The sequence below is a fragment of the Protomyctophum bolini genome, assembly GCF_963924005.1.
Source record: "Protomyctophum bolini genome assembly, chromosome: 1".
NCBI classification, from domain to species: Eukaryota; Metazoa; Chordata; class Actinopteri; order Myctophiformes; family Myctophidae; genus Protomyctophum; species Protomyctophum bolini.
In genome coordinates, this window is record NC_137862.1 from 2,534,110 (window position 1) to 2,552,052 (window position 17,943).

A 17,943-nucleotide genomic window follows, 5' to 3' on the forward strand; every position below is an offset into this window, starting at 1 on the left:
AATGAGCAACAGTGAGCTTGTGACTAAATATCTACGTTGGATCCACTGTCTGGAATAGTTATTAATTCTCCCCATTTCCTGAAAATGTACCGTTTACACACGTTTTCTATCCTACAGCGACAGTATATTTAAAAAGGCTTTGTGAGTATTACATTGCATAGATTGAAATAGCTGTTTTGTGTAGTGGTTAGTTTTCATTAGAGCAGAATGAAGTATATTTGTGTAGTGGTTAGTTTTCATTAGAGCAGAATGAAGTATATTTGTGTAGTGGTTAGTTTTCATTAGAGCAGAATGAAGTATATTTGTGTAGTGGTTAGTTTTCATTAGAGCAGAATGAAGTATATTTGTGTAGTGGTTAGTTTTCATTAGAGCAGAATGAAGTATATTTGTGTAGTGGTTAGTTTTCATTAGAGCAGAATGAAGCAATGTGTCTTGAAGTTGGCTTTTACTCCTCAATGAGCCGCAATGCATTCTGGTCACATGGGGGGGGCAGAGCCATCTACAAAAAAATGAAAGTGTAGAAGCACATGATTTACAGAATCTGTCTATGCTCGACATTCCACCTATTTCCAGACGTTTGATGCGTGTAGGTCACATGCAATGATTCGGAGCGACTAAAGCCCAACACACACCGTCTGTGCGCAGCGACACGGCACAGGCGTTGCCGCGCGGCAACGCCTGGAAAATAGAACAGTGGCGTATCGGAGCGTCAGGCTGAGGCGTGAAGTGAACGCGCGCGTCGGACGCCGCCGGTGTGGGATAGGTTCATTGAAAATAACGGAGGCGGCTGCTTTGACGCGCGGCGTTCGCAGACGGTGCGTGAAGGCCTTAAGGCAGGGATGTCAAACTCAAATACACGTTGGGTCAAAATAAATAAATTGGTAGAAGTCAAGGGCCGGACTGTGTTTCAACACACGGGCACCGCGGTCAGGAGGACGTCCCATAGGTCAGGAGGACGTCCCAGGCAAATAGCAAAAAAGTAAATGCATTTAAAACTGAAAATGCATTATTATTAAGCTCAGGTTCCTGTTCTATGATCCTCACAAAGCAGGACTTGTAGTATTATGGTGGTCCGTGCAATATACCAGAGGGCCAGTTCTAATACTAATTAAATATCATCCCGCGGGCCAAAGATAATTCATTCACAGGCCTGATTTGGCCCCCGGGCCTTGAGTTTGACATATATGCCTTAAGAGATGGCGCGCATCAAATGTTGACAGCCAAAAGTACAAACAATTATAAAATGAGGAAAACTGTGGAGAGGGTGAGGTGTAAACTGTGGAAAGGGTGAGGTGTAAACTGTGGAGAGGGTGAGGTGTAAACTGTGGAGAGAGTGAGGTGTGTAATTTGTTATTGAGAAAACATATCAAACTCACATTTGAGCTTGACGTAGCACAGGTCACAGAATGGCTTCCCACTTCGGATTCGAACCTGGGATCCTGCCTCTGTTCCTCCCAGATGTTGGCCACATTCCACACACTGGGGAGGGGGAGGGGGGGGGGGGGAGGTTGATTATGTAAGAGAAGTTCAGCTGACAGAGTTTACGGACCATCACCAAATTGTTCACCTCAGCAAAGCTTTACTGAAAGACCTTCACTGTTCAGTAAAGAAGAGTTTCTACATCTATCCATCAATTCTAAATCGACCCCAGACAGTACAGCTAAATGTGGAGATCCCGTTCCAATGACAAACCTACAGTGAACATGAAAAAGTCAAGCTTCCTCTATTCCAGGGGTTCTCAACCCGTGGGTCGCGACACCTCGGGGGGTGGGGGTCGCTAAATTATTTTGGGGGGGTCCCCAAATTATATTAAAAAAAAAAGAAAGGGTTATTATTATAATTGTTTTGCAACTGAATGGCTGGAAAAGGAAATGAAGAGTTTACATATAGTACACATAGTACAGTACATGCATACACCTTCCCTAAGGATTATATCTGGTTTCAGTATTTATTTATGGTGCATTGTCTCTATTATTAAGGTTATTGTAGCAGTCAATTTATATTTGGGGTCGGGAGGGGGCTGGGCGGGGCGGGGCGGGGGTCCAGAGACATTGCCAAAGTATTTCCGGGGGTCCCCGGCCAAAAACGTTGAGAACCCCCTGTTCTAGTCTACAACTTCAACCCTTCAAACTGAAAGGAGAGGTAGAAAGATCCTACAAACTGAAAGGAGAGGTAGAAAGATCCCACAGGACTGAAAGACTACATAGTGAGAAAGGAAGCGTTGAAGTGAAGGAAAGGGAGTCTCTGAGATACGTGCGTGTGCTTATAAATAAATAAAAAGGTAATAGCAGCAGCCTTTGGGATCTACAGCTCAAACCCATCTGTGACCTCTCACCTGGAAGCAGGTGAAGTGGAAACAGAGCCCCAGGGTCTCGATGACCATGGCCGCCCCCCTACCCAGGACATGCTCACACACACAGCAAATCCTTCGGCCACTCACCAACCTGGGGCAGGAATGACCAACTCTATGAACATGCACACTCAAATATCAGTTGCAGAGCCAGGTTAATATAAATGTTTTGATCGATGTATCAGTAATTATTTGGCTTTTTTGACGACATCAATATTGGAAATAGGCCTGTGAATCTTTGGGTGTCTCACGATTCGATTCAGATTCTTGGGGTCACGATTCGATTCAAAATCGATTCTCAATCCAAAAACGATTTTCTTTTCCCAGATTAAAAACGATTCTCTATTCAAAATGATTCTCGATTCAATACATAGGATTTCATCACAATCTACTCCAGCCAACTGAAGTGACTAATACTACAGTAACTTGAAAATGACTGAAGACATGTTTACTGTGACTGTAACAAAAAAAAGTTAAAAAATAAAAAACGATTTTTGGAAATTATGAATCGATTTTGAATCGTTCATAACGGGAATCGCGATTCTAATTCGAATAGATTTTTTTGACACCCCTAATTGGCAATTGTCATGTCAATATAGGTGAACATATTCACACGTTTTCAAATGTGTCAAATGTCGATCGTTTGGTAGTCTACTACGACTCTCCAAAATCAGGTCGTAGCCTAGACAAAAACAATCTGGGGTCAGGCTCTAGAAAGAAACGCCACACGAAAACACACAACATGCGGACAATGTAAAACAGTCCAGACTGATTCACATTATAGTACCTGGTGCCTTGCTGAGAACTGGGCAGGGCTTGGGCGGACGGCTCCTCTCTCATGGTACAAGATGCTAGTCTGTGTGTCATCTCCGACCCCAGGCTGTAGCGTGAGGTGCAGTTAGTGGTGGGGTATCCAGCCGCCGACTGAGGACGTGAGGTGGAACCTGGGGCCTGATGCCAGGAGGTGTGGATGTTATCCAGGGACTCGTACCTGATGGGACAACATAAAGTACTGTGAATGTTTGAAAAATGTCCACCTGGTTGAAAGTGCTTAAGCAGTGCCTCATAGCTTAATTGCTTTGTAAGCAAGACAGACAAACATTTGCCCCAAACTTACAAAATCTCAAAACCTGATGTACAGATGTACAAGTGCACGGGCAGAGCTCAAAATGCAAGAGGTTGTGAGCTTGTAGATTGGTAATTATCACCATTTGTCATACAACAAGTTATATATGGGCTTAGGGGTGGTTAAGCAGGTACCCACCTCCTCAGTGGAACTCAAGCAGGTACCCACCTCCTCAGTGGAACTCAAGCAGGTACCCACCTCCTCAGTGGAACTCAAGCAGGTACCCACCTCCTCAGTGGAACTCAAGCAGGTACCCACCTCCTCAGTGGAACTCAAGCAGGTACCCACCTCCTCAGTGGAACTCAAGCAGGTACCCACCTCCTCAGTGGAACTCAAGCAGGTACCCACCTCCTCAGTGGAACTCAAGCAGGTACCCACCTCCTCAGTGGAACTCAAGCAGGTACCCACCTCCTCAGTGGAACTCAAGCAGGTACCCACCTCCTCAGTGGAACTCAAGCAGGTACCCACCTCCTCAGTGGAACTCAAGCAGGTACCCACCTCCTCAGTGGAACTCAAGCAGGTACCCACCTCCTCAGTGGAACTCAAGCAGGTACCCACCTCCTCAGTGGAACTCAAGCAGGTACCCACCTCCTCAGTGGAACTCAAGCAGGTACCCACCTCCTCAGTGGAACTCAAGCAGGTACCCACCTCCTCAGTGGAACTCAAGCAGGTACCCACCTCCTCAGTGGAACTCAGGCAGGTACCCACCTCCTCAGTGGAACTCAAGCAGGTACCCACCTCCTCAGTGGAACTCAAGCAGGTACCCACCTCCTCAGTGGAACTCAAGCAGGTACCCACCTCCTCAGTGGAACTCAAGCAGGTACCCACCTCCTCAGTGGAACTCAAGCAGGTACCCACCTCCTCAGTGGAACTCAAGCAGGTACCCACCTCCTCAGTGGAACTCAGGCAGGTACCCACCTCCTCAGTGGAACTCAAGCAGGTACCCACCTCCTCAGTGGAACTCAAGCAGGTACCCACCTCCTCAGTGGAACTCAAGCAGGTACCCACCTCCTCAGTGGAACTCAAGCAGGTACCCACCTCCTCAGTGGAACTCAAGCAGGTACCCACCTCCTCAGTGGAACTCAAGCAGGTACCCACCTCCTCAGTGGAACTCAAGCAGGTACCCACCTCCTCAGTGGAACTCAAGCAGGTACCCACCTCCTCAGTGGAACTCAAGCAGGTACCCACCTCCTCAGTGGAACTCAAGCAGGTACCCACCTCCTCAGTGGAACTCAAGCAGGTACCCACCTCCTCAGTGGAACTCAAGCAGGTACCCACCTCCTCAGTGGAACTCAAGCAGGTACCCACCTCCTCAGTGGAACTCAGGCAGGTACCCACCTCCTCAGTGGAACTCAAGCAGGTACCCACCTCCTCAGTGGAACTCAAGCAGGTACCCACCTCCTCAGTGGAACTCAAGCAGGTACCCACCTCCTCAGTGGAACTCAAGCAGGTACCCACCTCCTCAGTGGAACTCAAGCAGGTACCCACCTCCTCAGTGGAACTCAAGCAGGTACCCACCTCCTCAGTGGAACTCAAGCAGGTACCCACCTCCTCAGTGGAACTCAAGCAGGTACCCACCTCCTCAGTGGAACTCAAGCAGGTACCCACCTCCTCAGTGGAACTCAAGCAGGTACCCACCTCCTCAGTGGAACTCCAACATAGGCAGGCTCCTTGCATGCAGTGGGGATGCGTTGGCGAATCCAGCTGTTGTCGTTTAGAAGCTGATTTCTCTTCCTCATTTCCTCCAAGATCTGCTGCCTCTCTTTCTCTGCCTTTGACACAGATGGCTCAAAAACACTTTTTTTCTTGTGTTCATCTCCTGGAACCACGAGATGAACACAAGAGACATTAATTATACCAGGGAATATTGTATACCCAGAGTTAAAACACTTTTCGCCACCTTGTGTAGACTAACCTTTTGCCTGCTTGTGACGGCCACCTAATGCCGGAGTAGACTTTGACTTTCGCCTGTGAGAGGAGAGACGGGGCAAACGGTAAGTATACATTTCATAATGGAGATTTATTGCATAGGACCTTTACACCAGAGATGCAGATGGCAGTTATTAGCCTGGCTAATAAGCCAGACTAATATCACACGACACTGGCTGATTCGGTCTGGCTTATTAGCCAGGCTAGGAGGTTATAGCCGCAGTTGCCACAGTTCAGTCAATTAAATATAATTATTAATTAATATAGTCTAAACCTTGGGTGAAATAATGCGGGAAATAAATTAATGACATCTATAGAGGGTGGCGGTGGTTCAGGGGTAGAGTGGCTGGACAGTGGATGGTAACCGCGAGGCTGCCAGTTCGAACCCTGTGGGCTCCCCCAGAGCTTAGTGTCCAAGTGTCCTCGAGCAAGACACTGAACCCCTATTTGCTCCCGATGTGCTGGTCGGTGCCTTGCATGGTTTCCGCCGCCATCGGTGTATGAATGTGTGTGTGAATGGGTGAAGGTAATGCACAATCTATGCAACTATAAAATAAATAAAATAAATGGTGCATTTAAATAGCGCTTTTATCCAAGGCGCTATATAAATGCACCATTTATTTTATTCCTTTTATAGTGCCTATAATAAAGGAGGAATAAACGTTTGAAGTGGGACCGGGAGGGATTTAAGTTCTTAACCCTGAAATGAGAAAGTCAATTAAGACTTAACGGCTTGTTATCATGGATATGGATATATACGATAATGAACGACAGTGGTGAGTGACCATTTGTTGTACAAGTACATTCGGTGCGTGCAGATAATATAAATAGGACGAGGTGATTAATGCGGTTGGATAATGGGCGGATAATGAAAAGTGTACACTACATTTAAAGGGGTTATTTATAACACCAAAAGCCCAAGTGAGTAAAGGATGCACTGACCTGTCGGCAGCAGACAGCTTCACAAAGCCACAAGAGTCTCCAGCCCTAGAGAAGCAGCATCCGCAGCAATTAGACCCAGCCAATGAGCATCAGCAGCAATTAGACCCAGCCAATGAGCAGAAAGAGCAATTAGACCCATCACACATTTAACCCATTTAGGCGGGGAAAAACATTTCTTTTTAAAATGTATTTTTTTTCTGAAAAACCTCATGTTTCTATATCAGTGGTTCTCAATATTTCATGTCAAGGACCCCAAAAATGATATGCAATATGCCGCCGACCCCCATCTGGAAATATGTTGTTCCATGGACCCTCCCCCAGAAGCAAAGATTTGAGTTAAAAAACTGAAACTCTGAAAAAAAGGATTTGAGGCACATTTTCACGATTTTTCAAAAATAGTAGACCTACGAGTGGCGCGCTACGAGCCTGTAGATCTGCTATTTTTCAATAGCTAAAGTATAACATAGTGCTTAGTTTAAAACACCAAAAATGGGTTAAACGTGAAGCGCTTCAAAGTGGACATGATTGCACCCAGGAGAGTAATAATAAGCAGCAGCAACAGCATTAATGCTCATCACATCAAAACATAAAGGTTGTTTACCACTGTCGTTCTGTCTGGTTGTCGTGTTTCTCTCCCAGCTCCTCCTTCTGGGGGCTTGAAACTGGACTGTTAAACTTGGAGCGCTCCTCTGCAGCGCTGTGACTGGTCACTCCATTCACACTGTTAAACTTGGAGCGCTCCTCAGCAGCGCTGTGACTGGTCACTCCATTCACACTGTTAAACTTGGAGCGCTCCTCAGCAGCGCTGTGACTGGTCACTCCATTCACACTGTTAAACTTGGAGCGCTCCTCTGCAGCGCTGTGACTGGTCACTCCATTCACACTGTTAAACTTGGAGCGCTCCTCTGCAGCGCTGTGACTGGTCACTCCATTCACACTGTTAAACTTGGAGCGCTCCTCTGCGGCAGTGCGTTGCTCAACGTCCTTGTTGAGACCACCGGTCACTCCATTCACAGCCTGGGGTCGGCTTACAGTACGGCAGGTCAACTCACAGGAGCTCTGTTCCAAATACATTAAGTAAATATAATTATACCACAGGTCGACGTTTTCGAGGAAGCAATCTGATTGGGTTGAAACATTGCCTTCTAGCCGTGGATTAAACCAGCACCCTCACAAAAAACATGCAGTAATCCTGGTCTCTAAACTGCCTCCCCCTGGCCAGCCGGGGCGCCTGATGGAGGGGAAAGGAACTGGTTGGAATAACGTGTTCCTGCCACGCGCTACGTCCAGCCAGGGAAACTCCCCCCTGTCAGGTGTAAAGGAGCAACTTGGACACTCAGGCATGAAGGAAGCATGAGTTCAAGTCCGTTGCTCTCCCCAGGTTGGCAGAGGGTGTGTAGAGACCAGGATCACATTAGATAATTGACACAGGAGTGAAAAGCACCATTCACCACCTAATCAAAACAACAAGAGTTCAGCTTCTGTTCTCCCAGAGCGCTAGCAAACTCGGTGGCTTTAGGCTAGCTAGTTTCTTGGGACATTTGTGGTCATAGTGACTACATCTGTCATTAAAGAAAATATATTCTTTCAGCGATTTTCTTAGTTTTAAGGGTAACTGTTGTATAATTGCAATATCTACTTCAGTGATGCTTGCGGAACTCGACTACGTCTCGTTCCTGACCGCATCACTGTCGTGGCAATAATCACGTTAAACCACACCCTCTTGTGTAATATTGCTTAATTATTATACAAATTATGATCCAACAGTGACTCCAAAAATAGGCCACATAACCAGCCTTTCTTTTGCCAAATTTAATTTAGGAAAAAATAACTACCCACTGGGCCACCGGTACATAATGAATTAAGTTAATTATAATGTAATCTAATTGAAAAAGATCAGACATATTTTCAGAAGGGGGTATGTAATGTAATGTAATGTTGGAACAATGGTATGAAAAAATAAAGCAAAGCCGTTTAGGAATCCCTACTTTCGAGCAATGTTTCTTTCTTAAATGAATTCAATGACTTTCAATTAAGGTCAGGTCAGTGATTTGATGATTTTCACCCTTAACCGATTTAGGCCAGACATTGAAAAAAAAAAAAAAAAAAGTCTTCTAAATACTGACAGTTTTCTGAAATACCCTATGTTTCTATATCTGTGGTGCTCAATATTTCACGTCAAGGACCCCAAAAATTATATTCAATTGGCCACTGACCCCCCCATCTGAAAATATGTTGTTCCAGTGACCCCCCCTGGAAGAAAAGATTTCAGTTAAAAATGTTCGCTGTGAAAGAATATATTTAAAGATTTGCGCCACATTTTCACGATTTTTCAAAAATAGCAGACCTACAAGCTCGTAGCGCGGCACTCGGTGCCGCGCTATGAGCTTGTAGATCTGCTATTTTTCAATAGCCTAGCTAAAGTATAACACATGATGCTATAAACACCAAAAGGGGTCCCCGCCCCCAAAATGGGTTAAGATACACCTATTCACCTCTGGTCTCTTGTACTCTTGGCCTCCCATAGCATCATGTTGATCCCTCTGCCACTCTGCATCCAGCCTCTGCTGATCACGCTGGTACTGCTCCTACACACCAAATAAAACAAACACAGCCGCTTACAACAAAACAATCATTTGAATCTACAGTTTTATGAAACGTACTGTGGATTTTTTTTGTATTGTGCTAAGCTTACAGTATATGCTCTCAAAATGAAGACAAGTCATGATTAAACCCACTCCCAAAGAGTGGGTTTAAACGGCTGATTCGGTCTGGCTTATTAGCCAGGCTACGTTATTGGTTCTTCAAAGGGCTCCATTTTCATCACCGCTAAACCCCTTATCCCTAAACTTCTATGCCTTTTTTTTTTTTACCAATCTACATTGACACGTTGTGAGCTTGTAGACTGGCCATTTTAACTATTCAAAAATGTTTTGCAAAATAGTAAAACAAGGCAAAGAAGTTTAGGGATAAGGGGTTTAGCGGTGACGAAAATGGAGCCCATAGTGATAAGTCTCTGTGTAAAAGTGAGTTTTGAACCCAGTAGTGTGCTAGTACTTATTCCGACCTGTAGGAGGCGCTCCTGTTCCTCCTGCCACCTCTCCTGGCGCCTGCGGTCTCCTTCAAGGTCCCACGACCAGCGGTCGGATGAGGGGGGATTAAGAGATGGCACCTGCAGCTGGTGGCGCAAAAAATACAACTGCACTGTAATAATAACCCATTCTGACCTGAGATCAGATTCTAAAAATGTCTTCTACATCCCGACAGTTTTCTGAAAAAGCTATGTTTCTATGTCAGTCGTTCAACGATTTTTCAAAAATAGCAGACCTACAAGCTCATAGCGCGCCACTCGGTGGCGCGCTATGAGCTTGTAGATCTGCTATTTTTCAATAGCTAAAGCATAACATAATGCCCAACACCAAAAGGCGTTCCCACCCAAAATGGGATAATGCTGATTCACCACAACCTTGCTTCTGATCTAAATGGAAGTGACATCTACTATACTTACATCTGATATAGCAGATTCTGATCCTCCTATAGGATGGAAACACAGTTAATACGACAGGAGACGTCAGCTCCTGTCAATCATACAGATAAAAAGGGCACTGCGCAACAAAAATACTCAAAGCAGTTAAAGGGGAATTCCACCATGTCATTAATATACCTTAGAGCTGTTGTGTGGAAATAATTGTTAAAAGATTTTTTTCAGACCTACAGGAAACAGAATGGGGGGGGGGGGGGGGGACTTTTTAAAAAATTATTTCCACACAACAGCTCTAAGGTACTGTATATTAATGACATAGTAAAATGTTGAAAATGAGTGGAATTTCCCCAAAAAAAAGACATAACAGCATGCAATATTATATCATGCCTAAATATAAATAAAGATAATAACAGCCTAAACAAGATAAAGTGCCAATCGGCACAGGTCTCCACCAGGGCAGGTCAGGTTGTGGCCTCCTGGTGGCACTATAATAGGCCGTTGAGGAATATTTGGGGCAGAGGTTCGTCCTTGGCATCCAGGGAGTGTGTGTGTGCAAAGTTTGGCATGGATCGGGCCAACGGTGGCGGAGATTAGCTGATAACGGACGTGTGTTTTGCCTAAATCGGCCTCATGGTGGCGCTATAACAGGCCGTTGAGGAATATTTGGGGCAGAGGTTAGTCGTTGGCATCCAGGGAGTGTGTGTGCAAAATCTGGCGTGGATCGGGCCAACGGTGCCGGCGATTAGCTGATAATGGACGGACACACGGACGGAAGGACGGACGGAGTGCAGAACATACTCTCCCCCCTGTCCTTCGGCCTGGTGGAGACAATTAAATGACACACATAGCTGCAATGTGTGTAATGGGTTGCAAAAAGTAGCCAGTCAGCACACGACACAACTACTGCACCACATCTAGCATGCTCTTAAAATGCACACCACACAAGTACTGTACCACATAAGTACACCCATGAGCTGACCCCTTGACAACCTGCAGAGAGAGGTCACATGTGTATAAGTTGTATTCCTGCCTTTCAGTCGTTTACTTTTCTGTTTGGATGTACGCGCTGTCAAGGCCAGAAAAGCCACTGTACTTTCGTCAGGCAGCCTCTGTAGACATTTTTAAAGCACAGCTCAAGACCCACTTCTACAACCCTTGCTTTTAATTGATCTTTTATTTTTTGTTATTCATGTCCTCACTGTATTGCATTACTGCTCTTGTTTTTTAATGTTTAGGCCTTGCTTTTATTTAAAAAAAATCTCCATTGCTCTGTAAAGCACTTTGAGCTGCATTTCATGTCATGAAAGGTGCTATACAAATAAAGTTTTATTATTATTGTATTCCCGAGTGGAGTCCATCTTCGTTACCCTCAAATGATTGACCGGTACTAACCTTTCATTCTCATTCACCATCTCTACATGTTCTGACAGACAAGCCAAAAGCCACCAAAAGCTACAAGCAGCTGCAATTCAAGATAGCTTTTACCTTTCGGGGTGAAAAAGTCTGCTCTCCTTTGCCAGTTTTTCAAAATAATATGTCCATAATCTACACATGGGGAGTGTTGTGCAATGCAGACAAGTGAGACAAGTTTAAATGCACTATACAAAATAATTACTAGACTGGGTTTCTCTTGGAGATTAAAAAACAGAGTTATGTTATAATTATTACCTTTACTTCTTCCAATTAAGTCTCCATCTGCTTCTTGACATGCCGTCCACTGGGGAATTGAACAGATCAAATCTTCACCAGTCCCACATCATCCATGTCAATTTATCATATAAAAATGAAACCACATAATAATAGTATTGCAGCTCACATTGACCGCCTGTCCATTTTGTTGGGAAGATTTGGTGACCGTGGTGGCTTCGGTAGAGACGGCGGTTTGGCGGTTTCGACCAATCAGCATTGGCCCTCCAGCTGTCAGATCGAGCGTCTTTCTGCTCTGACACACCGCCTGGTTGGGATGAGCTCCTCCATTGGTGCCCCAGTCTGTTGAGAACCAGCCAATCAGAAACATTGGTTAGATGTACTGCATGTGGCCAATGGTAAACGTCTATCCCTGCTGCTAAAAGGAGTTTCTTAGAAGTTGATTTGCTAAATACTATTCAGTATTTTAGCTGTGACGTGAGCGCCCCCTCCTAAGATACTTCCGGGTCCTACTTTTGTGTGTCTTTTGTGTCCCCATAAAGTTATACTGTGTCCCCATGGAGTTATACTGTGACGCTCCGTCGGACTAAATCTGAGACGAAAACAACCACGAAAGTCTCATTTTACCAAACAAAGCTGCTGCTCTCCCAAATCTGGCTGTGACAGGCCGTCTTCCCCACATGGAATACTATCGCCATTTTATTTTATTGTGTAAACTAAATCCTCATTAATGCAAACTAGATTCAACATACTAAAGCCTGCACAAATTCTAAATATGCCCCTGAAATATTTTATGGAGCAAATGGACTGTTGCCACCTTCAATAATAATGATAATAATAGTCTTTATTGTCTCCAGACTCGACATCATATATTTTTGTTGTCATGGACACTTGTACAAAACATTAATAATTCTACTCGAGTTGGAAGCATTAAGACCCATTTTAACCCTCAATGGCTTCCTTTCTGAAAAATAACGTCATTGTAAAAAGATTCACGCGTTTAGATATTCTATTTACAATGAGATGCGGACGGGAGCTGGTGCCACTTGGACCCGGACGTAACGTAGCACTACAAAATGACGTCAGACTAAAATACTGAATGAGCACAACTTCAGGAAGTAGGGTGTGAAAAAAAACAGCACTATTTTGCCCTCGATTCTTTCTCTCACCCTTGTTCCCGTAGCGTCGAATATCCATATTCAGATTGCCGATCTGTAAGGCCGAAGTCATGGTGTCCTTCCACTGGTCGTAGCTCATCTGTGTTACCGTCAACCCATTAATGTCCACAATCTCATCCCCGACACAAAGCTGGCAAAAGTCGGCTGGGCTGCCTGAGGACGAAATAAAGTCTTGAGGAGGAACTGTTCCAACAGCAAACAGAGGACGAATAGAAGCCACGAGTTGAGGAGCGATTACAAATGAAGGACTAGGTCAGTAAGGCTAAGACTGTTTGGCAGCGATCAGCATAATACTGAATAAGTCACACTTCTCTTGTCAAACATTCATGACAGTCCACACCGAACACTACAACAATCTCCTTTGCCACGGTCATTGTTATAGTTAGTTAGAATTAGTTAGAAAAAGTTAATAAAAATAATGTGGACCACCCTTCACCTACAACACTGGACAGGTTTTGCACTTCCGTTTTATTTATATAACCATTTACATATTGTTGCTGTCAGCCAGAAACCTTGCATCGCCATATCGTTTTTTCTCTCTAAATGAATAGCCTACTACTTTGTCGTACAGGAGTATTGTGATCTTGTAAGTCAACTGCCATTTTTGCCATTTCTTTGGAAGAACGGTAGCATTTCTAATCAGGCCCAGTTGAATTCTACATGTTTGACGTTGATCAGATTACACGGTGTTTATACAAAGACCTTGTTCAGATGAAAAGATGCATTCGATACCATGAACCCTAACAATAAAAACAACATCAAGTATACGACGTCAAGCTAGACGTTGAACACAGAAGAGTCTTACCGGGTTGAACGGATGTAACTCTTGCACCAGTGGAGTCCCATTGAGTCTGCAAACCAAAGTCTGGTCTACTGTTGGGTTTAAGAGTCAGACTCACCCGCATGTCACTGAAATGCACCTAGGGGGGGAGGGAGGGACGGACACACACACACACACACACACACACACACACACACACACACACACACACACACACGTAAAGGTGACACCTCATGATCCAATGTCCTGAGCTTCCTGGAGGAAACAGGAGCCGTTGATGGCGTACAGTACTACAAGCGAATAGGCACAGGGGATAAAGTGTGTGTACATTTTAAATGCTCCAACATAATTTAATAAGGGGGACACTGCTGGCAAATAAAAAGCATTACATCAAATAAAAGAGCGGCACAAAGAACACATACCTCAGAGGGGTCAGAGCGGGGATTCGTAGTCCGTATACACAGAAGGTCCTTATTGTCGTTCACCTGGAGAATTATTCAAACAAAAGGTGTGGGTAATAAATATACTGAATCATCTGTAGGAAAATGCAGGTTTGCAAGTACAGTGCTTTTTCCTGCGATGACATCTTTTCATCCCCTAAAATGGATCAACATGCAACACAATAATTGGAACGCTATTATATATTTAAACACCTACTACAAATACAATGTCATTATCATCACCCTCTCCTTTCTTAAATTATGCATTTTTATTGCGGTTATTCTGTGACAACCTACCGGTAAGTGCATGTAGGTGAGAGTGACACTTGTACTACTGTAAGTCAACACTAGTCACCCAACGATGCAGCAGAGGTTCCATTATTAATGGGAAAGGGGATCAGAGAATACTTACTGTAGGTAACACTAGATGTGTGTCACACAAATGCCCTCTTTTATACAAACACTTTGGAAAATGTTACGGTGAACAGCAATTATTGAGCATACTTTGCAGCATGCCATGCGTACAGTGGCCATTATCCCATGTTGGGGCGGGAACCCGTTGGTGTTAGTATTACGTTATGCTTATAGAATCTGATCTCAGGTCAAAATGGGTTATTTCAAACTCAAAGCTCAACTCACGTTACACTGTAGTCTGGCCAACGAAGAGGACACTCTGGAGGGCTTGCTTCCAAAAGGTCTGGCGGTGATGGCGGCCGACAGCCGGGTGGAGCCCTCTGAGCGTCTGAAACCTCGCGGCAGGCTGGCGGAGGAGGAGGAGCTCGACCCGTAGGACATGGATCTGGAGCTGTAGCGGTAGAGGTTGGCGGCCTGCTGGCCTCGGCTGGAAGTCTGCTGGGCACGGGCCTCCTCGTGATGCTCCCCTAGGGTCCCCTCGGAGGTCAGAGGATCCGCCGCTGGCTGGCCAAGCGGACTGCAGGCGAAGTCGTGACCGCTGGATGAGAGTTCCTGGTGACTTATTAAACTGTCGTCTGTACTCGATATAGACCTTTTTGTAACTGTGGTGCCGTCGACGAGAGTTGAGGCGGCAGGGCCGTTTGGCAACCATGTTACGGTCAGAGAAGAGATCTGGCTTGGAAGCTCTGGTCCCGGCTGGGCCTTCACCTCGTGTGTCTGTGAGCTGAAAGGAAGCTCTGGTCCTCCAGGCTGGGCCTTCACCACGTGTGTCTGTGAGTTGAAAGGAAGCTCTGGTCCTCCAGGTTGGGCCTTCACCACGTGTGTCTGTGAGTTGAAAGGAAGCTCTGGTCCTCCAGGTTGGGCCTTCACCACGTGTGTCTGTGAGCTGAAAGGAAGCTCTGGTCCTCCAGGCTGGGCCTTCACCACGTGTGTCTGTGAGCTGAAAGGAAGCTCTGGTCCTCCAGGCTGGGCCTTCACCACGTGTGTCTGTGAGCTGAAAGGGCGTTCCAACGAAGGGGTTGTTGTGACTCCTGCTGCCGCGTCCGAGCCAATGGTGGCCGAATGGAGGCCCTCTCCTCCGAAGACGGAGGTATCAGCGGCAGGCATGGCTCCAATAGCAGGTCCCTGGGTAATGTGGGTACATGTATCATTTGACAGATGTTAGTACGTTCTATAAAGCACACAACTGCCTGGCCAAAGACGGCTTTAATCACTAGACCCTATATTATGAATGAATGCCTTTATTGCAGACTCCTAGAGAAACATACAAAACACAATACAATATACATACATCCAATAAAGTACTGTCCAAATGTACATGTTAGACGGGCATTTGTGACAGTTAAAAATAAAGGCTTTTAAGCCAATGTCTTCTAAGGCTAGAGGAGTGAGTATCTAGTGCAGCTTTTGACAGTTATTAATACTGATGATGATGCTATTCACAGACTCATACAAGGGTTATTAATACTGACTATGATGCTATTCACAGACTCATCCAAGGGTTATTAATACTGACTATGATGCTATTCACAGACTCATCCAAGGGTTATTAATACTAACGATGATGCTATTCACAGACTCATACAAGGGTTATTAATACTGACTATGATGCTATTCACAGACTCATACAAGGGTTATTAATACTGACTATGATGCTATTCACAGACTCATCCAAGGGTTATTAATACTGACTATGATGCTATTCACAGACTCATACAAGGGTTATTAATACTGACTATGATGCTATTCACAGACTCATACAAGGGTTATTAATACTAACGATGATGCTATTCACAGACTCATCCAAGGGTTATTAATACTGACTATGATGCTATTCACAGACTCATACAAGGGTTATTAATACTAACGATGATGCTATTCACAGACTCATCCAAGGGTTATTAATACTGACTATGATGCTATTCACAGACTCATACAAGGGTTATTAATACTGACTATGATGCTATTCACAGACTCATCCAAGGGTTATTAATACTAACGATGATGCTATTCACAGACTCATACAAGGGTTATTAATACTGAAGGTGATGCTATTCACAGACTCATACAAGGGTTATTAATACTAACGATGATGCTATTCACAGACTCATCCAAGGGTTATTAATACTAACGATGATGCTATTCACAGACTCATACAAGGGTTATTAATACTGAAGGTGATGCTATTCACAGACTCATACAAGGGTTATTAATACTGAAGGTGATGCTATTCACAGACTCATACAAGGGTTATTAATACTGAAGGTGATGCTATTCACAGACTCATACAAGGGTTATTAATACTGAAGGTGATGCTATTCACAGACTCATACAAGGGTTATTAATACTGACTATGATGCTATTCACAGACTCATCCAAGGGTTATTAATACTGACTATGATGCTATTCACAGACTCATCCAAGGGTTATTAATACTGACTATGATGCTATTCACAGACTCATCCAAGGGTTATTAATACTGACTATGATGCTATTCACAGACTCATACAAGGGTTATTAATACTGACTATGATGCTATTCACAGACTCATCCAAGGGTTATTAATACTGACTATGATGCTATTCACAGACACATGAATCTATGCATTAAGTTCCGGAGAACAGCTTGAGAAGTATTGACTCTTGCAGCCACAAACATTTCACTTGCACTGCACCGTCTAGGCTTGTTGAGTAAAGTTCTCATGGCATCATTATATGCTACTTGAATTGAAGCTTTTTTGTAGCTTGACCACAAGTGGGCAGTGTAGAGTGGTGTAGAGTAAGCTCTAAATAGAGTAATGTTAACTGCTTCTGAACACAGTGAACTTGCATGCGAGGGTGTTCTGTTCGCCTGAGCATACATCCTACAGACAACTGTCTGTGTATATCATTATCATTTGTCAACTGTTGACCACTGTATATGGTGACCATATACAGTATTCAGCCCCTCAAACAGGGAACCTTTCAGTGCACACATGCACGCGTGCGGACATGTATACGCACCACAGGGTTAGCATACAGACAGACATCAGCCTCAGTGTTGAATTCAAACAGGCAATGCATTTGTTAATGTTTTCCGGTGAGCATGAGCAAAAACCCATGATAAACGTCTATGCAACCACTGAAAACAACCATTATTAATAATTATGGTGAAGACGGGGACAATTTTCATAACGACATCTGGTCACCGTACCCTGCATATACTGTACCCTACCCCAATACAAGCTCACAATGTGCCCCCCGAGTCAAGACACGTGGCTTTTGAATTTATTTGAACAGTTGACAATTTTCACCTATAATGATGACATTCCCAAAATAGGGATACCAGAATTAATCTGGATGATAAACCAACATAAAAACAAAAGGTTAAACATGTCAAGAACTCACACGCACATATGAAAGTCTAATGTTGTGAAAGATGATTCCAGCAGAAAACATCTTCTAATTAATTATTATTTACTAATGTGGTTGCAGCAGGACAGCATTGTGTGAGTAGTGTTGTTTTCGTCGACTAAAACTAAGACGAAAAATGTTCGTCGACTACCTTTTTCCACTGACTAAAACTAAATAAAAACTAAATAAAAACGAATCTATGATGACTAAAACTAAGACTAAATATACTGACAATTTCTTCAACAAATAAAAACTAGACT

The 17,943-nt window shown here is 44.2% G+C and overlaps 1 protein-coding gene across 1 annotated transcript in view; it reads right to left on the bottom strand.

Annotated features, from left to right (window-relative positions):
- Positions 1 to 1,350: 1,350 nt before the first annotated feature.
- Positions 1,351 to 17,943, bottom strand: part of LOC308314390 (LIM domain only protein 7-like) — a gene marked incomplete at its 3' end in the record, with an annotated part of 33,687 nt that continues 17,094 nt past the window's right edge. The window contains exons 14-30 of the mRNA XM_080762008.1: positions 14,517 to 15,416; positions 13,860 to 13,922; positions 13,462 to 13,576; positions 12,648 to 12,809; positions 11,648 to 11,820; positions 11,500 to 11,548; positions 11,317 to 11,376; positions 10,786 to 10,821; positions 9,856 to 9,881; positions 9,415 to 9,525; positions 8,843 to 8,935; positions 6,949 to 7,406; positions 5,392 to 5,444; positions 5,115 to 5,295; positions 3,138 to 3,341; positions 2,336 to 2,444; positions 1,351 to 1,479 (exon numbers count right to left, since the gene is read on the bottom strand). Of these exons, the coding sequence (XP_080618134.1) occupies positions 1,351 to 1,479; positions 2,336 to 2,444; positions 3,138 to 3,341; positions 5,115 to 5,295; positions 5,392 to 5,444; positions 6,949 to 7,406; positions 8,843 to 8,935; positions 9,415 to 9,525; positions 9,856 to 9,881; positions 10,786 to 10,821; positions 11,317 to 11,376; positions 11,500 to 11,548; positions 11,648 to 11,820; positions 12,648 to 12,809; positions 13,462 to 13,576; positions 13,860 to 13,922; positions 14,517 to 15,416 (2,922 nt within the window). The remainder of the gene's footprint in view (positions 1,480 to 2,335; positions 2,445 to 3,137; positions 3,342 to 5,114; positions 5,296 to 5,391; positions 5,445 to 6,948; positions 7,407 to 8,842; positions 8,936 to 9,414; positions 9,526 to 9,855; positions 9,882 to 10,785; positions 10,822 to 11,316; positions 11,377 to 11,499; positions 11,549 to 11,647; positions 11,821 to 12,647; positions 12,810 to 13,461; positions 13,577 to 13,859; positions 13,923 to 14,516; positions 15,417 to 17,943) is intronic.